This window comes from Camelina sativa, chromosome 20 (assembly GCF_000633955.1).
Source record: "Camelina sativa cultivar DH55 chromosome 20, Cs, whole genome shotgun sequence".
Lineage (NCBI taxonomy): Eukaryota > Viridiplantae > Streptophyta > Magnoliopsida > Brassicales > Brassicaceae > Camelina > Camelina sativa.
Genome location: NC_025704.1, coordinates 4,821,994 through 4,845,918, shown reverse-complemented (window position 1 = coordinate 4,845,918; position 23,925 = coordinate 4,821,994). Strand labels below are relative to the sequence as shown.

The following is a 23,925-nucleotide window of genomic DNA, read 5'->3' as shown; positions in this document are numbered from 1 at the left end:
AGGCACCACCCTATAATTTTGGTGCTAAATGAAAAGAAAAGTAGAAAAAGATAATGGACTACACGGGAACTTGGCATTGTCAATGTTAACTAACGATCAATCATCAATGGATGGAGCCGTAGGATGCTAACTAACTTAATCATGATTGTTCGACAGATGACATGATCAGACAATCAAAAACACAAGGCTTGTCTCAGCCATTTCTTGTATCAAATTTTCCAACTGCTGTAAGTGTAATCTCTCGATCTCCTTTTATGTAATTGTGCAACAACTTTTACATCAAAATCTTCTCTTTCAGACCAAACCTCCTTTTTCAATGCATTTTGCCTTTGTTCAGGAATTTACTGAATCGATTTGAGTTCTTATCTATACTCTATATAGTCAACTCTACTGCATTGAACAACCTATACAAATTCACACCATCACGATTGACCGAACATGTCAAAGGACGAACCCTCTAGAGGATTCACAAAAACTTAGAATCCACAAGTATACTGAAACTTTCAATAATCTCAGTATGGTTAAATAAAGAAGTAGGAAAAATCCATAAACAGAGGTTTAGTAACACCATTGTACTCATGAATAAACATGAAGAAAACAAATACGAAAAGAGAAAAGAAAGCTCCAAAAAAAAAACAAAGACGAAAGCAATAAAAAGATTCTGACTTTCACTACCTAATGAGCAAACAAATGGATCAAAAGCAACCTCAGATCATCCAAATCATATAATCTTCTTCCATGCTCTTATTCCCCACCCAATTCAGTGTAACGTTGCTAAAAATCCAATCTTCTTCTTCTTCATTTAATTCCCAGACTCATTCTTCTTACCTTCACCATCACCTTCCCTCTCTTCAAGCAACCGACCACCTTCCTCATCAACTTGCTGAATCTTCTTCTGAGCTTCTTTAGCCTTCAAGGCCTGCAACTTCGCATGGTTGTAATACGCAACTCCCAAAAACGCAATCCCATACCCAAAAAGGTTAATAGGAGTCACAGTATCCTTAATCACAGACCAAGAGAAAGCAATCAAGAGCCAATCCTTAACCACACCAGCAACATTCATAGTCAAAGCAGAAGTCTTCCCAACCAAAAGAAACACAGCAAGATTCAAAGCAAACGCACAGAACGAATTAGCTCCAAAGACAGCGTAATCGAAATGGAAGCTAGACGTATCCCTAAGAACAGGAAACTCAACGTAGATCCAAGGAACAAACAAGAAAGCCAAACAACAAGGAGCAACGTAATAAAGCGAAGTGATTGGATTAAGAGTGATCCCTTTAGAAGTAAGCAAGATCTGAATCAAAACCAAACGAGTAGCTTCAAAAGCAACAGCACCAAGCTGAAGCACAACACCCCAAACATCAAACCTAGCTTCACCATAAGCAGCAATCGCAACACCAAACGAGATCGAGAGCATGTTCATCATAGTGTCAGATTTAAAACCTTCCTTCTTGAAGAGAACACCGATGGAGTAAACAGCTACAGGCATCAGAGCTTTAAGCATCTGGATGAAGGAGACTGAGAGGTAAATGTAAGCAGAGTTCGATAGCCAGAGGGAGAGAGCGTAGAGTGCTCCGATCGGGACTACGGATCTAAGGTAAGTGTCGCGTGACATTGAGACAGGCTCGACGAATTTGAAAACCTTGATGATGAGGAAAGCTAAGGTTGAGCAAAACGACATGTGGATCATTGTGAGTGAGATCGGGAATGGCCAATTGTACATCTTCTTGTCGAGGATGTATTTGTTGTAGACGATTACTGTGAAGCTTAGGAAGATCCATATCGCTACGTAGCTGTATGAGAGGAGGATCTTCTTTATCACGCTTTCGCTTAGCGCTCCGCCTTTCCCCATTGCGGTGGTGAAGCGGCGGAGACGACGGTTGTGGTGAAGAAGCGACGGCGGCGCAGGGTAAGCAAAATAAGAGAGAGAGAAGAGTTTTGTTTAATTATTTAGTTTGTAATGTTTTTGGTGAGATGGATGGTTTAATTATTATAAGAAGTCTTCGGGTTCGGGGTGTTAAGTTTTAAGTGCCGTAGTTGTGCTCTTCCATGTTTTGTTTCACGATTTATTAATTTTGTTTTAATTAATAGAACGATAATAATGTGAATAGGAAATAAAATAAAACTAAGATATTCACGAAATATTTTTGAGATATGCTTTGGAAAACAACCAAAATATTTATTAGTTTATGGAGTATATATCCTCTACAGTGTGTGATCAAAGATTTGGAGGATTAGTGTTTTTTTTGTTTACAATTTTAATTATGATTTTATTTTTGGTATCAATTTATGAAGATTTTAGTTTGGATTCTTCTACTTAAAAGAAAAAAGAAAAAAAAAAAAAGGCAATGTAGACAAAATAATAAAGTTGTTTATTGTTAATTAGTAGGTAGATAAATCCGTGATAGATTTTTGGTTCAATGAGGCAAGATATTTTTTATAAATAACATTTCATGAACAATTATCAATTTGTCATCATCTCAAGATTTTTTTTTGAGTTTTTTAATAAATCTACCACATTACAAAACCTTTCTTTTCCTTTCTACCACATTTTATAATTCCTTTCACCCAATACCACAATCTTAAATAAAAAGACGAAAATACCCCTTATTTAATATAGAAATATAAAATATATCTTTTTTCTTCTTTGTTTATCTCTCTCACTCTCTCACTCTCTCACTCTCTCTCTTTCGTTTCTCTCTTTTTTTTCTTTTTTTTTTTTCTTTTCTTACAAATATTTACATTCAGTCCATTATCTTTTAAATCTACAAGCTTACTAATAAAATTCTTCCTAATTTATCTTTCTCAATTACATTCGTCTCCAGACTACATATTTTATTAGATTCGTTTGTAAACAAATCAAACTTATTTTTTGGATAACTATTTTGTCCACAGTATTAAACTGGTCCACAATATTACGTTTTTGGTCCATCAAATTTCTTGTCCACCATTATAATTTTGTCCATAATTTAAAAATCTTGTCGTAACTGTCAAAATTCCTTTTCTAAATTCTTATCGTAGACAAGTTACCAAATTTTTTGCTCGTGGACAAACTATCCACTTAGATCTTTTGAACTATGATTCTCCTACTTGTACTTGTGGACATTTTATTTTACTAATACTTATGGACAAGTTACTTAAAATATGTTGGTGGACAAGAATTTGAAATAAACAAATTTCGTAAATTGGATGGACAATAATTATTGTCCACCACGTTTGTTTATTCTTTGGACCAAAAAATAAAATAAAAAAAAATTAATAATTAATATCCCACCATTGGTCCCACATCATAAAGACAATTTTGTCTCTTTAAATCTGTCACTTTCTGTAGGGATAAATTTGTCTTTTTATATATGACAAAAGTTGATTTATGGTAGTTCTGAAAAGATGTTTTCAAATGTGGTAATTTGGAAAAGTTTTTTATGAAATGTGGTAGTTTCCACTAAATTCCCATTTTTTTTTCCCTATAAAGCCAAAGATGGGCCTAGTGATCGCTACCAAAGCCCAATAGCGTTCACAAGACGCCAGAGGAAAATGGTGTTAGGACAACGCGCGTCGAGCGTTCAGGGAATCAGGTGTGAGATCCATGCGTCTCACCAAAATCACGCGGCTTGTGAATTATGATGCGCGTTTCGTGTGAATGTAGTTTGATTACAATGCTTTTGTCGGCTTGGACGTGTTTTTCCCGCTAGTCGAAATAATCAAAATTTTGTTTACTTTTTTTAATAAAAATTTTGTGTTTTATTAACAACATCCATATAAATATAAAAATGGAAAAGGAAATTAAGATACTCTACTTGTAATTGGTATAAACAATATCTAATTTTATCTTGTCTTCATCTGTGTGGGTTGGTACTCGGCTTTCCAAGACTCTTAATTCACATACTATTATAGATAAAATAAGTTGGAAAATGATCATATAAGAAAATGACAAAAACAAAAACGTGGAAACCGGCATTGATTTCAACTTTGAACAAATTTATTTTTTAGGGACTTGGGAGTCTTTCTTTATGTGTGCTCCGATCCTGATTATATGAAGTCTTTAGGTTGCTAAAGGTTCTACATTATGGAGTGTGTTGAAGAATATATATCAACTTGTATAACTTAAGTGACCACAATCCATAATTTAAGTTGAATAAAACCACTTATTATTATTACTAACCACAATCCACATTATCCCTCTTTTTTTTTTTTAACCGCACCATTCTCATTTCTCACCAATCACAATATCCATCATCTTGGCACAATAAAATGATTTGGTGGATGATTTACTTTAGGATTTGTGAAGTATCAATGATATCAATAAATCATTATCGATGGACAAAATAGAGATGACTATCTCCACTTTGGCACGAATAAATCAATTGGTCAATGCGTACCTTCAGGCTTTTTGGTAAATTAATTATATTATTGTCTACATATAATGGTTTGATAATAATACCTTACTATTTTATAGTTCATAAATCCCTTTCGTTTGGACCACTTCCGAACTAGTAAAATAGTAGATGTGCAAGTGGTTACCTAACAAATTGTATGATTTGATGTTAAGACTTCATTTTGTTGACTAACCAATTTTATCCAGTTATTCTATAATTTAATCATTAATGTTGGTTTTATTCTTTGTAAGACATAAGAAATTTTGTCTCCCTTTTGACAAAGACGTAACTATTAGCTAATTTTCATATTAACATTACATGGAATGTTTTGTATTTATTTCCATTGCTATGAGAGCACATAATGGTTCTTTCTAAAATTATGTTAAATCATGATCCAGGTGACGAAAAATGGTAGACTAAAGTATATTCAACAAACTACATATAAAACTCAAAAAAATGGAAAGCAGATCCTGTCAATCATGTTTTTCATACTTATTTTGTATTGGTGAAATGTTGACATTGAACTGAATCTTTTATTTTCTATGGTTATCATGAAACTAACGTATATATCCACTAGACAAAATATATTTATCTATTTTTATTGAAATCCATATATAAGACACTTCAAACAACTCATGTAACCATGGATTGATTTGTTAGTGTAACCTTATGGGTATTATACCTAAAAGTGTAAAACAGTACTAATATTGTTATGTTCACACCTAGCCAATCACAACGGGTTTGTTGAATACTAATCAGCGAGAATCACAGATCCACAAATCCCTTATATTGTCAATGACATATACCTACCTAATTGGCTATTCTTCAGTTTTAAGGATTTTTTCTTTTCAAAAAAATTTGAATTTCCACATTTTTCAGTTATGAATTCCGAGAAGAAGGAAAAAGAAAGGTAGATAGAGAGAGACTAATCCACAAATTAGTGATGATGGCTCAAAGCCTCCACTAAACTGAATACTGTACAAAAATTGTTTCTTAGGTATGTTCATCCAGAGATGGGAGTGGCCCATTACGCTTGAAATAGGCCTGAAAAATTGAAGTTCATGTTCTAGATTTCAAACCTATGACAGATATTAAATTTTACTATATGTAAATAAATAATGCATAATTGCCAATTAGCGTCTGTAGTCCAACGGTTAGGATAATTGCCTTCCAAGCAATAGACCCGGGTTCGACTCCCGGCAGACGCATTTATGGTTTTTCTTTTCGTAACGACTGCCCGACCACCTTGTTGTTATTCAAAAAGTAAACCTGTATCATCGATTTGGTGAGCTATATAGGAAAAAATAGTTTTCTACCACATTACCTTTGGATTCACAAATTAATACATATAATTCAGATTTCAGAATGTAAACATTAATAACATTTAACAATCTTACTTTAAAGTTTGTTTAAGTCATAGGATTACAACGACCATGCGGCCCATGTCATTCATATAACAAAGCAAAAGAAAAATCCATATTCCATTTGGTTTAGGTTAACCATCTCTATTCTCGCTAAATTTACGAGCCCAAATATGTTTTCCATTATACTTAAACCTTTGTATCTTCTCGCCGTCGAGTATGAGATCCACAGTAGCAACCGAATCCAAGACCAACTTCGCATACAGTGATTGTTGTTGACCATAATTACGAGAATTGTCGTTGTCCTTGTCCTTGTACACATTCATGTAAACGCCTTCAACACAATTTTCTCCATAGTTTTTAGTGAAAAAACGTTTCACCTCTTCTTGCGACACTGGAAACCCACGAGAAAATGTTATAAACATTGTCCTTTCGTTATCAGTCGCTATGCAGTTAGAGGTCCAACCCCATAAACCATGTGAAGAAAAAGACAAGTTGTTGTTGAAGAGATCATTTTCTCCATCGGGCATTACGTTGATGCTTCCGAACGTTGGATGGGGGAAACCAGGGATGATAAGAGGGTGGCGGAGTCTGGTGATGAAAGAATACGATGAAGAAGATGGAAGAACTCGCTGAAGGATGTCAGAAAAAATTCTAGCACAAACAGTTGTTAAAAAGTTTTTGATTCCTGTGATAGCACTATACCGGTATTTGTAGATGATTTGAAGGGATATGTCTACTGACATGAGTTCTGCGGTGAGAGGGATCTGGCTGAGATCATTTGGCTGCTCATCGGAATCGAGGCACTGGAAGCAAGAAACAGCCTCGTTAGCTAGAGCCACTATGACTGGATCGCTTAAAGCCAATATGGTTGATAAGATGTTTTGGGAGAAAAAATCTTCAAGCCAAAACCATGTAGCCATTACAAGAAGTGACTCAGCTGGAGATCTAGAGAATTTTAGGACAAGTTTTGAGAATAGTTTTCTGTCTTGGGCATGAAAAGTGTATAGTTGTTCTCTGGTAGGATGTGACATAATCGATTTCGGATTTGAAGATGGCTATTGGAAGAAAAGAAAAGAAAAAAAAAAACTCAATTGCATAAAGTTTTGGAAATTGTGAAAACGATTTGAAGGTTGTTGGAATATGTCATTGTCACAGTTTGAATGGTTTGTTTTATACACTTATGAGAGTTATGAGGGTCAAATGATTTAAAAGGTTATTCAAGCTAATGAATGGTAAGGAGTTAAATATCTTATCCAACCACAAACCAGATGTCAAAATATTGATACTTTCTAAGTATAACAGTTACAAAAGAAAAAGGCAAAGAAATAATATTTATTTCTAAGTATTGGTCTGTTACATGTGTATATTTCACCACTACTGACAAGACTCTTGGAGTTTAGTGGACTATTGACATTGATTTCTAATGACTATAAAAGAGTAAAATATTTATTAATTAATTTTTTAAGCAATTTTTTTTAAATGGGATTAACTATAGGGAACTATAATTAGACACCTAAGTTTTCTTAATTAAGGTGGTCAATGGGAATCTGTCACGTCTCAATTCATTTTATGTACTGTATTATGTCATATCTTTATATTTAGACATACTAGAAATTGTATTTATTGTGTACTAGATTTTACCCATTTTATGGTGTCATTTCTTTTTATCATATCCTCTTTTCTTTATCTAATTGGTGAACATATATTTTCTAACTTTTTGATTGATTATATACATTTATAGATGGACAATTTTGAAACTTTTAAAACCACATATTATTTTATTTATCTTTTGTGTTAAACATTAATCATTACAATTTATGTTATCCAAACTGGTGAGAATAATTAAAATTTGGAAGATTTTCAAAAATAGCACCAAAATTTGAAATCGGTAAGAACAATGAAGAAATAACGAACTGGATTTGTATTAAATGATCTTTGTTTTTGGGTACAATTGATTATAAGATTATTCGATCCATGCTCCCTTCCCACTATCGGGGAGTATTTAAACTAACAAAAGATTACATCGAATTCTTTTATTTTTTCCGACAATCTCGCTCCCATCTGCTTTACGTATCCCGAGATCCTCTAACAAATTTGACCTGGCCTCCTTCTCCGAATCGACACCTCCCTCATGGGCCTGTCTCTGACCCAGTACCAATCCCTAGACCCGAAGTTTTATGGGCTTATTCATTAGGCCTTTTGTCGACGAAACCCATCACCAACACATACATAGAAATGTTGTAGGCAGAGCCGTGCCTTATGCTTTGCAAAAAAGGCATTTGCCTTAGGCCACACCAAAACAATAAACAAACACAGGCCACATTTTTATTTGTAAACTAGATTGAGCATTTTTTTATGTAGTGTTTTAGGAAATTTTTGGAAACAAAACTCAACATTCACATAAATTTTGTTTCTTTTTTTAACATTCACATAGTGCCATATCTTACTCTTTAAAGCTTTTTATAAAAAAATTAATAATATCTCTTTCTTTTATAACCAAAAAAAATCACTCTTAAAAATAAAATATGTGAAGCTTCATTTTAAAATGTTGCCTTAGGCCTCTCGGACCTTGGCACGGCACTGGTTGTAGGTTACACGGATTTGACTTCATAGCTGGACTTCGACGGTTCACAGTAGTTACTTTCATAGTTTTGAGTATGGAATTGTGTATGTTTTTGGAAGACCACGTCTTGTCCTCTCATATGGGTGTAGCGCGTTAACTGTCCAAATCCAAAATGACCGAAACAAGTCTTCTTCTCTACATCATTTTGCTACTAATAATTATCTCTAAGGTATGTATTAAATAAATAAATTCAATAGTCTACTTGCAAATTCCGACACTTTATTTGACTTTATTGGTTCTCTTCTTCAAACAGTCAAAACTATCCTTTACTTGGCCCGTCCTATCTCCTCCTCTTGTAAGTTATCAGATCAGCAAAGCTATGTTTTTCTTCCATCATCTCGTGTCTCGGTTTCTTCCTTTACAGCTTTTCATTTTTCTCATCTTATTAGTATTATCACTCGGGAGATCTCAAAATGAAGCTTTACAAGTTAAAGTGGGGGTTGTTATTGGCAGTAATGTGACATTATCAGATTTGAGCTTGCGAGCTATCGAAATGTCTCTGTCGGAATTCTATAATACTCATGATGGCTTCAAGACAAGGATTGTCCTCAACATCCGAGACTCGAAACAGACTGTTGTTGGTGCTGCCGCTTCAGGTACTCGATCTTACCTTCATTAAATTTCATTACAATATGTTGTATACTTCGATATGAACAATCCTAATGATATGGAAAGAAGTGTTCTTTCTATACAATAGTCAAAACTATGTCTAGTTTTTCTTATAAATCTGAAAAGTCCTTGTCTTTTGGAAGTGATGACAACAATCAAATCTTTATATGTTTCGTGAAATACAAGAAAGTAAACATAAGATATAAATATGAAATTATAATATATAATATATCTCTAAAATGTTCTAGTCAAAAATAAAAAAAAAATCTTTAATTGATGATATAAGAATAATTTTAGTAAAAGAAAATTGGAGTGGATTCTAAATCAAAATCTCAGATCCATATAATTTGTGCACATCATACTTGTACTTACAATTTTTTAATTGAAGTCAACGAACACCAACACGAAGTATGGTATATGCAAACATTAACCGAAATGGATCGGAACACAATTTCAACTGAACAGTTTTGCTTTGCTTTCCTACTTACACTTAACTAAACTTTTAAAACCTGATTTTTTATTTAACTGAGTTCACTACACCTTTTAATAATGCAACCTTAACTTTGTAGCTTTATACTTGATAAAGAAGAGGGAAGTGGTGGCCATTATAGGACCAGGGACATCAATGGAGGCTCCATTTTTAATCAACCTCGGAAATCAAACTAAAGTTCCAATCATTTCATTCTCTGCAACAAGCCCTCTTCTTGATTCCCTACGTAGTCCATATTTCATTAGAGCCACACACGACGATTCCTCTCAAGTCCATGCTATTCGCGCCATCATAGAGTCATTTAGATGGAGAGAAGTTGTACCTATCTATGCAGACAATGAGTTCGGAGAAGGTATTCTTCCTTACTTAGTCGACGCTTTTCAAGAGATTAACGTTCGTATCCGATACCGAAGTGCCATCTCATTACATTTCTCTGATGATCAAATCAAGAAAGAGCTTTACAAACTAATGACCATGCCCACTAGGGTGTTTATCGTCCACATGTTGCCTGATCTCGGAACAAGGCTTTTTGCGATAGCCAAAGAGATTGGTATGATGAATAAAGGATATGTATGGATTGTTACAAATGGTATAGCTGACCTCATGAGTGTAATGGGAGAATCAAGCTTGGAGAATATGCATGGTGTCTTGGGCGTCAAGACATACTTTGCAGGATCAAAAGAGCTAATGTATCTTGAAGCTCGTTGGCGAAAAAGATTTGGAAGAGAAGAGCTAAACAATTTTGCATGTTGGGCTTATGATGCTGCCACAGCACTTGCATTGTCCGTTGAGGAGATCAGCAACGTAAACATGAGTTTCAATAAGACCAAAACAAACACTTCAAGAGACGATATAGGTACTGATCTTGATGACCTCGGCGTTTCTCTCTCTGGTCCTAAGCTTCTTCAAGCGTTATCAACAGTCAGTTTCAAAGGTGTTGCTGGGAGGTTTCAGCTAAAGACCGGAAAGCTAGAGGCAAAGACTTTTAAGATAATCAACATAGAGGAAACTGGAGAAAGAACAGTTGGCTTTTGGAAATCAAAAGTAGGATTATTGAAGAGCCTTCAAGTGGATCAAAAATCATACAGCTCGCGTCGCCTTAGACCGATTATATGGCCTGGGGACACTATTTTTGTGCCTAAAGGATGGGAGTTCCCAACAAACGCAAAGAAGCTGAGAATAGCAGTTCCAAAGAAGGATGGTTTCAAAAACTTTGTCAAGGTAACAAAGGATGAAAACACTAATGTACCAATGGTCACTGGTTTTTGCATAGATGTTTTCGACATGGTGATGAGACAAATGCCATATGCTGTCTCCTATGAGTACATCCCCTTTGAAACTCCTGATGGAAAACCTCGTGGAAGTTACGATGAAATGGTTCATAATGTGTTTCTTGGGGTATGTTACATGATATACCTTTCAAGATACCTAATTCCTTTTAAAACGTTAGGCTTTCTTGTAAGTTAAGGCGTCTTCTACGGTGGATAAAGACTCAAATTCAGTATTAAGCTAAAATGTTTAAATCTTTTTTCAAATGATGTTAACAGGTGTTTGATGGAGCTGTAGGTGATACAACGATCTTGGCTAATCGGTCGCATTATGTCGATTTCGCTTTGCCCTACTCCGAGACAGGTGTTGTATTCGTGGTACCGGTCAAGGATGGGAAAGAAAAAGGAGAATGGGTCTTTTTGAAGCCTTTAACAATGGAGCTCTGGTTGATCACTGCTGCTTCTTTCATCTACATTGGAATCATGGTTTGGATTTTTGAGTTCCAAGCAGATGAGGATTTCAAGAAACAGAGGATAATAGATAAAATATCTAATGTGTTTTACTTCTCATTTTCGACTCTCTTTTTCGCACACAGTGAGTCTTTTTTGTCACACACAACTTCAGCTTTTAATTCATTACCAGTTACTTAAAAATCTTTGAAACAACAAAACTGACAAGTGATAACCACGTTGTGTTTTATAGGGAGGCCAGCAGAGAGCTTTTTCACAAGGGTTCTTGTTGTTGTTTGGTGCTTTGTGTTGCTAATTCTGACTCAGAGCTACACAGCAACACTGACATCTATGCTGACAGTTCAAGAGCTTCGACCAACAGTGAGACACATGGATGACCTGAGGAAGAGCGGAGTGAACATTGGATATCAGACTGGTTCTTTTACATTCGAAAGGTTGAAACAAATGCGTTTCGATGAATCAAGGTTGAAGACGTATAATTCTCCTGAAGAAATGCGTGAACTCTTTCTTAGCAAGAGCAGCAACGGCGGGATTGATGCTGCGTTTGATGAAGTCGCTTATATCAAGCTTTTCATGGCTAAATACTGCTCAGAGTATTCCATTATCGAGCCTACCTTTAAGGCTGATGGCTTTGGTTTTGTAAGTAATTAGCTGGTTACTTTCTTGTTAGAATTTGAATGGTGATATTAAATTTCTCAATGATTCTTGCAGGCATTTCCACTGGGATCTCCATTGGTGTCAGATATTTCAAGACAGATCTTAAACTTAACAGAGGGAGAGACCATGAGAGCTATAGAGAACAAGTGGTTCCTTGGAGAAAAATATTGTCTGGACTCGACCACATCGGATTCACCAATCCAGCTTGATCACCACAGCTTTGAGGCACTATTTCTGATCGTCTTTGTTGTTTCTATAATTCTACTCTTACTTATGTTGGCCTCTAGAAGATACCAAGAGAGACAACGCAAGGTTTCACCCAATCTACCAAATGATCAAGCCAATGCAGCTCAAGAAGAAGTCCATGAAGAAGGTAATGTTGGAGATCATATTGTGGAAGTCGACACAGCTTTGGTCCGCCGTAAGAAACTGACTTCAAAGACTATGCCCTTTAGAAGAGCTGCGACACTGTCAAGGCTAAAGTCAGCGTAGTCAAAACTAACCTCTAGGTTTTTTTTTTCAGTTTCACTCTGGTTAGTTTGCATTCACTTTTGTTAAGTCAGTATTTTTAGGAGCATATGAACAATTTGCAAACAGAACAAGCTGCATTGAAAACGATGGAATGATCGAAAGTCGAAACTATACTCTTACCTACCAAATGAAACCAGTTCATTAGCAAGCATCAAAGACACAATTAACGCTGAGGATTCTTAGCAACATTCAATGAGAATCGCTTTGCATTTAACTAAGGAACAACAAGCAGTGATAAAGTCAACACTAAACCCTGAGATTTAAAACATAACAATCTCTTGTACAAAAAACAGGACAGCTCTGAACTGTGTGCTTTTGGTGAGTAGCTGAATCTCAGTTTTAAAGAGTTACAAACGGTCAAAACATATGGAAAAACTTGTCCTCAATAGGAAAGACTACAATAGCAGCAAACGGAGTGAGAGATAGCTGTGAACCACCATGACCCCTACAAGGTTGAAATCTGAAGAGGTTCTTCCTGAGAGAAGATGCTACTTGTTTAAGATGGCACTGAACAAAGAGTAAGAAGAAGAAACAACATTAGTATCAAAACCAGACAGAACCAAACTAATGAATGGTAAGGAGTTAATTATCTTATCCAAACCACAAACCAGATGTTAATTTATTGATAGTTTCTATGTATAACAGTTACAAAAGAAAAAGGCAAAGAAATGATATTTTTTTTTCTAAGTATTGCTCTGCTACATGTAAATTTCAGCACTAGTGACAAGATTCTCTTGGAGTTTAGTGGACTATTGACATTGAATACTAATGACTATACCAGGGTAAAATAAAAAATTAGTTTATCAATTAAATAATTTTTAAGCAAATTATTCTTACTATATGTGATTAACTATAATTAGATACCAAAGTTTTCTTAATTGAGGTGGTCAATGGGAATCTGTCACGTCTCAATTCATTTTATGTATTATGTAATGTCTTTATATATAGACATATTAATTAGAAAGTATATTTATTGTGTAGTATATATTACCTATTTTATGGTGACATTTCTTTTTTATCATACTCTGTTCTTTTTATCTATTGGTGAATATTTATTTTCTACTTTTTTGATTGGCTATAGAAACTGTTTAGATATTTTTTGGATAATCTTGAAACTTTTTAAACCATATATTATTTTTATCTATCTTTTATTTTAAGTATCAATCATTATGTAATTCGAACTGGTGAGAAATAATTAAAATTTTCACCCATTTACAAGTTCTTAAGCCAAAACATATTTTCCCTGATAAACGAATTTTGAATACACTGTCTAAAAACACAGTATCACAGAAATATGTTAAGAAAACCAAAAAAAACTATCGTACATATGTATGTTACTAACTTACTAATGTGTGCAAAGGAGAATTATTCAAGAGAGATACAAAAGAACACAATGAAAGATTGATTATATATACACTTTATTCTTTCTTCTTCCGTCCCGTTTTCTTCTGCCCAATTATTGTGTGTATTATCAGACCCAACAACAGAAACAAAGTCAAACCAAACTAAAATGACATTTGCCTCATATGGCAAACACGTAAAGTACGTCACTTATTTTTGTGTAGTTTCCTTGGCAACTTAAGTACATGCAACAAATTCTCTAAGTTATGTTAAATTAATAAATAGTCTACTAGCGAATATCCGACACTTCGATAATTAAAGTTGAATGGTTCTATTCTTCAAAACTATCTATACTTGACTCGTATTTCCTCTTGTAGTTATGAAACAACCATAATAGCGATATGTCTTTTTTCCATCATCTCGTGTCTCGTTCTCTTCCTTTATGGCTTTTAATTTTTCTCATATTCTTAGTATTGCTCGGGAAAACTCAAAAGGAAGCTTTAGAAGTTCAAGTGGGGATTGTTCTTGACACTAATGGGACAGTAGCAGATATGAACTTTCGAGCTATTAACATGTCTCTGTCGGATTTCTATAACACTCATAATGATTTCAAGACAAGGATTGTCCTCAACATCCGAGACTCCCAACAAACTGTTGTTGGTGCTGCCGCTTCAGGTACGTACTCACTACTCAATCTTGCGTTGTGGTCTTGCATCGTTCGTACTATATTTTTCAATAAAATTATTTATAATATAGTACGAATACTATATTTACAAAGGTTAATTATCCTAGTTTTTCCATATTTTGGTGTCGATTTTTGTTTGGTAAAAACTTTGGGATGAAATATTAATTGTTTTTGTTTTTAGTTGGGCAGTGGCACTTTTTAAAAGGATTAAGGCTTAAGGTATTTGATTATATTAATTTAAATTATAAGTGCAGCAACTCTTATCATATGGCTGCCAATCTTTTGTTGATATCATTTACACACAAAAAAAAAATCTTCTAATAACTAAAATTTTATATGTCCTCCAGCAGTTTTTACCAAACAAAAAATTCTTATAATAACTAAACTTTGGGATAAAACTTTGGAACTTTGGAAGACTTGTTCTTTCTAAAAAATAGTCAACTATGTTAGTTTTCTTGACAAATCTAAAATATCCTTGTCCTTTGAAAGTGAAGACTTGCTGTTCCAAAAATCAGCAATACCAACAACATAAAGAAAAAAACTATATATTTCGGAAAAAAACTATATATGTATGTTTTGTGAAACACACGAAATTAGTAAACATAAAAATATTTAGATCTAATAAAAATAGAACTCTAAAGTAGTAAGCAATAAGGTGTAAATTAGCGCGCTTTCTCCAACTCAACTAACATTCGAAACAAAGCCTTCCGGAGGATGTTTTACACGGTGTGTGTACCTAAAAAGCTTATATACCCCAATATTAGTCGGGTTTTGATTCTGGTCACTTCAGATCCTTATAAAAGTTGTCCACCTCCTCAATATAGCACTTCGATGTCAAATATTTTAATTCAAATTAACGAATCACCCAAACAAAAAAAAAAGTATGGAAATCAAAATGGTTATATAGAAAAAAATGGTTATATTGTATATACATTGACCGAAATGGAACGCATCAAATAATCAGTTTTGCTACTATCTCTTACAGTCTTACTTACACAGTGTGAGTTACACTATAACTAAACTTTAAAAACTTGAAACCATTACAGAACAGAAAAAAAAAACAAAAGATTAACACGGAGCTTCAATTAATTAAGTACGTCGGTTAAAACTTACAAAGCTACGATTATAACCATAACTTCTGCAGCTCTATATTTGATTAAGAAGAAGGAAGTGGTGGCCATTATTGGACCAGGGACTTCAATGCAAGCTCCATTTTTAATCAACCTCGGAAATCAATCAAAAGTTCCAATCATTTCATTCTCAGCAACAAGCCCTCTTCTTGATTCCCTCCGTAGTCCATATTTCATCAGAGCCACCCACGACGATTCGTCTCAAGTCCACGCCATTAGCGCCATCATAGAATCATTTAGATGGAGAGAAGTTGTGCCTATTTATGCGGACAATGAGTTCGGAGAAGGTATTCTTCCTTACTTAGTTGATGCTTTTCAAGAGATCAACGTTCGTATCCGATACCGAAGTGCCATATCAGTGCATTCCTCTGATGATGGAATCAAGAAAGAGCTTTACAAACTAATGACCATGCCCACTAGGGTTTTCATGGTGCACATGTCGCCAGATCTCGGATCGAGGCTTTTCTTGATAGCTAAAGAGATTGGTATGATGAGTAAAGGATATGTATGGATTGTTACAAATGGTATAGCTGATCTCATGAGTTTAATGGGTGAAACTAGCTTGAAGGACATGCATGGAGTTTTGGGTGTCAAAACATATTTCTCAAGATCAAAAGAGCTAATATATCTTGAAGCTCGCTGGCGAAAAATATTCCAAGGGGAAGAACTAAACAATTTCGAGTGTTGGGCTTATGATGCTGCCACAGCACTTGCAATGTCAGTTGAGAAAATCAGTAATGTATACATGAGTTTCAACAAGGCCCAAAAGAACACTTCAAGAGATGATAAGGCAGGGACTGATCTTGATAATCTCGGCGTCGTTCTTTCTGGTCCTAAGCTTCTTCAAGCGTTGACAACAGTCAGTTTCAATGGCGTTGCCGGGAGATTTCAGTTAAAAAACGGGAAGCTAGTGGCGAAGACTTTCAAGATTATCAATATAGAGGTAAGCGGGGAAAGAACCATAGGATTTTGGAAATCAGAAGTGGGGTTAGTGAAGAACATAGGAGTGAATCAAACAAGCATTAATAAATTAATATCACACAGCTCCCACCGCCTTAGATCGATAAAATGGCCTGGGGACATTGACTCTGTGCCTAAAGGCTGGGAATTCCCAACAAACGCTAAGTAGCTACGAATAGCAGTTCCAAAGAAGGATGGTTTCAACAACTTTGTCAAGGTAACAAAAGATGAAAACACTAATGTTGTAACGGTAACTGGATTTTGCATAGATGTTTTCGACCTGGTGATGAAACAGATGCCATATGCTGTCTCCTATGAGTACATCCCCTTTGATACTCCAGATGGCAAACCTCGTGGAACTTACACCGACATGGTTCATAGTGTGTTTCTTGGGGTAAGTGTACTTAACCCTAAACCTTAGACAAAACTAACACTATATATATATATATATATATTTTTTCCTTCTTTATTTGATAATCATGACTCTTGAGACTTGCACAAAGTTGGGATTTCTTTGCCAAGTTAAGCAAAAATCTATATATAATAGCAAACCAGTTTTTAAGGGACTGCTGATGTCATCATTGTAATCCAACGCTTGAGGTTAGTCTCTTCTTAATCTAAGGGCTGAGGTTTTTTTTATGGAAAATTCGTTCCCTAAACCAAAAGATGTGTCCTTTTAATCGCGACTTTTTATTCATAATCACGTCTTATGTGAAGCATCACCTCTTTCTATGCTTAGATCTCACCACCATTAGTTGTGCCACTTCATACTGATTTATATACCTACACTGGTGAAGCATCGTTTTATGAAACCAACTAACCAAGAGGTGTGTCTTTCAATTACAACATTTTGTTCGGGTTCTTTTGTGAAACATCGTTTCTCCCTCTTTTTAATTATCACCATCTTTCGTTGTGCCTCTTCAGCCTCATTTCTATACCTAAACCAATGAAACTGAATTGTAAAATGATTTTGTTCCTCATTCTGAATTATGAATTCCGACACAAATCTTTTGTGAATCTTTGAGAAACAGAAATCGTTAAACAAAACTTAAGGAATCCTCTTCTGAATCCTATTTTCCACGACGAGTCGACGACGCCATAGTCTCACTAAGCCCAGTCGATTTTCTGTCCACTGATCTAGAGTGTATCATGTATTGTACACTCCCGCCAACGTTTCAATCAATCTTACTTTCGTAAGTTCCAAATTCTTGGGTTCTTTTCATAGCCATACAATTGTTGTTCACATAGTGTTGAGTATAATATTCAGTGGACGAACAAAATCTATTAAAATTAAAATGAGCTTTAGAATTACTAAAGCATCGTGATTGATCCGTTTTGTCTCGTCTTCTTCTTTGGGGTTTTATACGGAGTTTAGCCCAACGATGAAAGAACATGTTCAATGGCTGAAATGCTTAATTAAAATGGTGCACTTCTTTTTAGGCCCCTTGATTATAAATCATTTTGATTGACATGTTAAATTCTGCATGAATCAATTACATATCTTTGTACGAAATGGTTGTCTACCTTTTTATCATTTTTGTGATTTAAAACTTTGCCAATTGAACCCAGCAAATATAGATTAATTCATGTCTTCATTGTTGGCTATAACTGACTATGGTTAATAGTTGCAAAATCTGGTATTGACGTGTTAGTTTGTTTGTGTTGTTTCATTGGAGAGGCACAAGTGGGAAGAGATTCAAGCCATTGTGTAGTTGGTAGTTTCAGATTTTAAATAAAGTTTCAGTTTTGTTCTTGTCTTCTTTAAAAGGGAAGAGACAAAGGTCTCTAACTCTGTTTCTTCTTTTTCTCTCAATATTCTAACATGGTATCATAGGGTCTTGGATCCTGTCCAAGCACAACAAAATAAGAAGAACTTCGTTGTAAGAAGAAGAGAAATATCTTCAAGAAGAAGGTTCCAAAGAGATGAAGGAGATAGAAAAATCTTCTCAAGGATGCTCAGAAGACATCACTCGATGAAGTTGAGAATTTGAAGAGTTCTTCAACTGAAATAAGACGGAGAAGCCGCCTGTTGAAAGAAACAGAGCATGGCGAATTAGCAAAAAAAAAGTGGTGTTATATTTGTGAGGAAGATAACAACACGGAGAAGTGTATGTTGGAAGAACAGAGTAACACCTCTCAGCAAAAAGGTTCAAGGGAACACATTAGACGTCAAAGAGATGTGACGGTGAACAAAGAGAGATACCAAGTATTAAAGGAGAAACCTCATAGAAAAAAATGGAGCATAAGAGAAAACTTACCTTGGAGAAAAATGGAGCAAAGAACGAAGCATACCTCGGAGAACAATGGAGCTTAAGCCAGTGGAAAAGATAACTGAAGAAGAGGGGGAAAAAGTTTCACAAAGACGTGAAGATGATGGTGATCAAAGGAAGACACTAGGCAAGAAAGGATGCTGCTTCCTAAGAGAGAGAAGGGAGATGCTGCTTCCTAAGAGAGAGAAGGGAGATGTTGCTTCCTAAGAGAGAGAAGGGAGAAGCAGCCAATTATCGAAAAAGGATAAGAAAAAAAGTGCACCTTAGAGAAAAAGAAGGTGAAGAAGGTTGTAAGAACAAGGTTGGTATGGAAACGTGACGAAATATCACAGAGGGGACGTGAAAATGTTCACGTAGAAAAATTGAAGTTGATAAAAGAGAAGCCTGCGTGAATTAGAAACTCCAAGATCTTCTTATGTCAAACTGACAAGAGAAAAAGGAGGAACTTCATCAAAGGGACGAAGAGACAAGTTAATACCTTGTGTGGTAAGAAAGAAATTACCAAGAGGGAGACACAAATGCTATTCTAGCTCAATGCAAGACCAAAACTCAATTAAGGGTGACTAAGTGGTGAAGTTGGTTATGTGTGAAGAGACACAAGTTATTGTGTTGTTGTGTCTATTTGTTTTCTATATAAATCAATTTTGTTTTGAGTTTGTCACTTACTCTGTTTCTTCTTTATCTCTCAACTAGGATTTCACCCGCGGTACACCGCGGGACTAAGTTATAAATTATTATATTTTAAATAATATTTTTTAATTTATTTAGTCTTCAAATTTTCAATTAATTAAATTTTTGTCTAATTAATTTAGAATTTTGTTTAGAATTTTTCTTTCTTTTTCTTACGTTTTATAAAGTTTATAACCTAATTACATTAAATTTGTTATTAGATAGAATATAAAATTCTAGATTTGTTTTGTTCTCTAGAATTAAACAGAGGTATACGCCTATATAGTATGTTAGTGTATATATTTATGTGTATTTTTTTTTTGGAATATTAAGAATGTGTTGTAGTATGTGTAATATTTTGTAGTTCATATACTAAATAATTTATAAGTTTATTTTCAAAACTATGTTTACAAATATTTAGTATATATGAGATAAATGAATAGTTTTAGTATTGGTTCTATATTCCAAACCCGCCACGCTAGGTGGGTCAGACAACATATTCAAAAAAAATTAATCCGCAAAAATTCATCATATGAAACCCGTGAAAGTAAAAATTATTTTTAAATACGTAATACAAAATAAAAATAAATCTGTGAGCAAGCAATATCTGTGAGCAAGCAATATATTTTATTACAATTCTTTGAATAAGATATCAAATTGAATGGTAAATATGTTTGTTACCTTTTAATATCATACCGTTAGTTTTTTTCAATGATATATTTTATACTTGATTTTGAATATTTACTAGATTTTAACCTATGGTACACCGCGGACATATAATTTATATTTTATGTTGTATTTATTTGTTAAATATTAGATGTTTTGTAAATAGAGGAATAACTAAATTTTCCGGTTGTTGTGCGGCTAAATGTTTATATTATTTTTTTAACTCGCAATACACTTGTTTGTACATTTAGTTTGTTTTGTTTAGTGTTTGAGATTCTATTTTGATTTTTAATTATTATAACCAAAAGTAAGGGATATAAATACATAATCAGTAATTTATACGCTGTAATTAAGTCACATTTTTCCTACTGATTTAATTATTTTACGCAATCTTACTTAAATCAACTTGAATTTATGTCAAATATTCTAATATTAGTAGTGTTGATAAATAATTAAATGAGGATTTAACCCGTGTTAACACTAATTTAATGATATTTTATTAATTCCAACATGTCCTCTTTATAACTCATCTAGTAAATAACCACATTATATAGTATTTTAGACTTTTTTAATTTTACATATTCGTAATAGTTAAATTTTTTATTAAGTTTATATATGTTAATTATAATATTTAAATAAATGGCAATCGAAGTTTCTCTTACGTTAATAATCAAATTTCACAGGTTTTAGAAAATAAAATGAGAATCAGAATGATTCAGATATAGAACATCTCAAAACACAACAAAATGTGTAGTTAAATATGTGAGAGTTCTTTTTTTCATATTGATTGCTGTTATTTTTTAGTTGGAATGAAATGTAAACTATTTAGGAACAAAATCTGAAGTAATGTTAGTTTTGGAAACTTTTTAGGGGTTAATGTTGTAAATAACTTTTTAAATAAACAAAATTAAAAGGGCATAACCCAAAATGTACTTCAAAAATGTTAATATAAATAACCAAAACTTGAAGGGCATAACACAAAATGTAGTTCAAAAATAATAATATAGATTTTAAGGGGAAATCAATGCGTTGAGATCAAAAATCTCGGCCACGGATCCTCCTCCAAGATCGAAAATCAATTTGTATCTTGGTTAGACCGATTGTTTAGGAAATTAGTGTATGGAGTTGTAAAATTGGAAACTTAATATTAATTAAATCAATTATAAAATTAATACTTAATGTTAAAGGGAGTGGTTCCAATTATTTTGGAAATTTATTTAGGATGGGAAATCTTGTTTTCAAAAATAGAAACTTAATATTAATTAATTAAATGAAAAATAAATTAATAATTAATGCTAATGGTAATCTTGTAAATAGGTGGTAACTTTGGAATTTATTTGCTAAATATACTTGAAAATGTATATATAGATATGCTAACATTCATATGTCTGTTAAAATTGTTCTTTTCAAAGAGTATACGTAATGCCGGTATCTTTTGTGAACAATAGTAGTGTGACAAAATTTTGAAATCTGTCTATCTTTGGGAACGTCTGAAATTTCTTTTTTTTTTCTAATCATTCGATTTGATTATTCATAATCTTTTCTTTGGTCCATCCTTTTTAGGAGGCAAGGTTTCTGACAAAAGAACAAGATAACTTTTTAAGCTAATAAACAAAATGTTTCTTGTAATGTGGTCTAATATATCAAACGCGAGACTGTTTTACGGACCAGTCGATCGTAGATTAATAAAAACTTTATTGTAATGAAATTTCTAATTTAAATTTTTTAATGATCTGAACTATTTTTTTTTTTTGATAAATATGAGATCTTTATTGGTGAAAAGAAATTGTAGTAACTACAATAGCTTTGATACAAAATATTTTCTAAAAACAAGGATAAATCTGTGAAGGAGAAAAACATAAACAAGCCTAGGCCAATCTCGGCTCGCATTAATCTTTTGAAAAAAAATTGATGGTTCTTTGCAAGAATTTCATCCCGAACTGCCTGTTCTAGAGCTAAATCTTATTCTATTGCATCGCAAGAAAATAGATTTGGTAAACGAAATAAAATATCAATATGTGATAAAGTAATAATGATTTTAGGTAGATCAAGTAAAGTAAAAAATAAATTTACTTTGCGTGATACATATACCAATATATGATAGCAAAAAAAATGAGAGAGACTAAATATGCAATACCAGTTTTGTATATAAATTTTCTTTTCCAATAATAAGTTAACATATAGCAAATTAGTAATGTTAATTTATTAAGAATTTCAACTTCCGTGCCGCAATGCACGGATCGACTTCCTAGTATATATAAAAGGATAACTGATCGTTGAAACTCAAAATCCAGTATTGAGCTAAAAGTTGTATATCTGTTTTCAAATGTCAAAAGGAGTTCGATGGAGCTGTAGGTGATACAACAATCTTGGCTGATCGGTCGCATTATGTAGACTTCACGTTGCCATACTCGGAGACCGGTGTTGTATTCGTGGTGCCAGTCAGATATGGGAATGAAAATAAAGAATGGGTCTTCTTAAAGCCTTTAACAAAGGAGCTCTGGTTGCTCAGTGCTGGTTCTCTTCTCTTCATTGGAATCATGGTTTGGATTTTTGAGTACCAAGCAGATGAGGATTTCAGGAATCAGAAGATAGTTGATAAAATATCTAATGTGTTCTACTTCTCATTTTCGACTCTCTATTTCGCACACAGTGAGTGTGTTTTTTTTTGTTGTTGTTGTCACACATAGCTTTTTCAGCTTTAATCAAATCAATTATACTTATAAATCTTTTTTAAAAAGATATATATATATATATATATAAATTGATAAACCACATTTAATTTTATAGGGAAGCCATCAGAGAGCTTTTTCACAAGGGTTCTTGTTGTGGTTTGGTGCTTTGTGCTGCTAATTCTGACTCAGAGCTACACAGCAACACTGACATCGATGATGACTGTTCAAGAGCTTCGACCAACAGTGAGACACATTGATGATTTGAGGAAAAGTGAAGTGAACATTGGATATCATGCGGGTTCGTTTACATTCGAAAGATTGAAACGGATGGGTTTCCCTGAATCGAGGTTAAAGACTTATAGTTCTTCCCAAGAAATGCATGAGCTTTTTCGTAACAAGAGCAGCAACGGTGGTATTGATGCTGCGTTTGACGAAATCGCTTACATCAAGCTTTTCATAGCTAAATATTGCTCAGCATATTCCATTATTGAGCCTACCTTTAAGGCCGACGGCTTTGGCTTTGTAAGTAAAATGAGTTACTGTTTTACATTAGGATTTTGCAAGTGATATTGAATCTTCATATTTAACTTTTTTTGTAGGCCTTTCCATTGGGATCTCCGTTGGTGCCGGATATTTCAAGACAGATCTTGGACTTAACAGAGAGAGAGATGAAAGCTATAGAGAAGAAGTGGTTCCTTGAAGAAAAACACTGTGTTGATTCTACCACATCGGATTCTCCAATCCAGCTCAATCACCACAGCTTTAAAGGCCTATTTTTAATCATCTTTGTTGTATCCATGCTCTTACTCTTACTCATGTTGGCCCGTAAAAGTTACAAAGAGAGACATCGCCATGTGCTCGATGATGAAGGGGAATCAAGTGTCAGTCAAGAGGAAGCCCTACGTAAGATGACAAAGGCTACAACCATTGGAAGAGCTGCGACACCGTCAAGGCTAAAGTCAACAGAAAAGTTGGGGTGATTGAAATGCAATCAGAAAAGTTGCATTTAAAATAAGTAAAACAGAAATAAATGTAATCTAATTACGTGCTACATGTAATATATATGTTTAAAATAAGTTAAACATATTACGTGCCCCTGGGCAAACAAAAAAAAAATGCCCCTTAACCTATAGAAAAACT

At 34.0% G+C, this 23,925-nt stretch overlaps 3 protein-coding genes, 1 non-coding gene and 1 pseudogene across 5 annotated transcripts; 3 read left to right on the top strand and 2 right to left on the bottom strand.

Annotated features, from left to right (window-relative positions):
• Positions 483-1,937, bottom strand: LOC104769340 (probable sugar phosphate/phosphate translocator At5g11230). The gene has a single exon (XM_010493536.2). The coding sequence runs from the start codon at positions 1,850-1,852 to the stop codon at positions 803-805; it is 1,050 nt and encodes a 349-aa protein (XP_010491838.1). The 5' UTR covers positions 1,853-1,937; the 3' UTR covers positions 483-802.
• Positions 5,513-5,584, top strand: TRNAG-UCC. The gene has a single exon. It is a non-coding gene; the product is annotated as a tRNA-Gly (tRNA).
• Positions 5,745-6,858, bottom strand: LOC104769339. Its single transcript, XM_010493535.1, has one exon. The coding sequence runs from the start codon at positions 6,769-6,771 to the stop codon at positions 5,872-5,874; it is 900 nt and encodes a 299-aa protein (XP_010491837.1). The 5' UTR covers positions 6,772-6,858; the 3' UTR covers positions 5,745-5,871.
• On the top strand, positions 8,605-12,452 carry LOC104769338 (glutamate receptor 2.5). 2 transcript variants are annotated; one of them, XM_019242422.1, is made up of 6 exons: positions 8,605-8,658; positions 8,753-8,959; positions 9,542-10,860; positions 11,010-11,325; positions 11,434-11,840; positions 11,913-12,452. In XM_019242422.1, exons 2-6 carry the CDS (start codon positions 8,857-8,859, stop codon positions 12,348-12,350), a joined length of 2,583 nt encoding a protein of 860 aa, XP_019097967.1. In that variant the 5' UTR covers positions 8,605-8,658; positions 8,753-8,856; the 3' UTR covers positions 12,351-12,452. The 2 variants fall into 2 exon arrangements, with proteins under 2 accessions (XP_019097967.1, XP_010491836.1); XM_010493534.2 differs by lacking the exon at positions 8,605-8,658 and having other exon boundaries at positions 8,674-8,959.
• On the top strand, positions 14,090-23,765 carry LOC104772207 (annotated as a pseudogene).

What these genes read in the sequence shown, in the direction of transcription:
- LOC104769339 (XM_010493535.1), bottom strand. Translation starts at nt 6,771, where the DNA reads ATGTCACATCCTACCAGAGAACAACTATACACTTTTCATGCCCAAGAC.
- LOC104769340 (XM_010493536.2), bottom strand. Translation starts at nt 1,852, where the DNA reads ATGGGGAAAGGCGGAGCGCTAAGCGAAAGCGTGATAAAGAAGATCCTC.
- LOC104769338 (XM_010493534.2), top strand. Translation starts at nt 8,683, where the DNA reads ATGTTTTTCTTCCATCATCTCGTGTCTCGGTTTCTTCCTTTACAGCTT. An exon ending in TGTTGGTGCTGCCGCTTCAG is followed by an intron (nt 8,960 to 9,541) that starts GTACTCGATCTT and finishes TTAACTTTGTAG; the next exon opens with CTTTATACTTGATAAAGAAG. An exon ending in TTCATAATGTGTTTCTTGGG is followed by an intron (nt 10,861 to 11,009) that starts GTATGTTACATG and finishes TGATGTTAACAG; the next exon opens with GTGTTTGATGGAGCTGTAGG.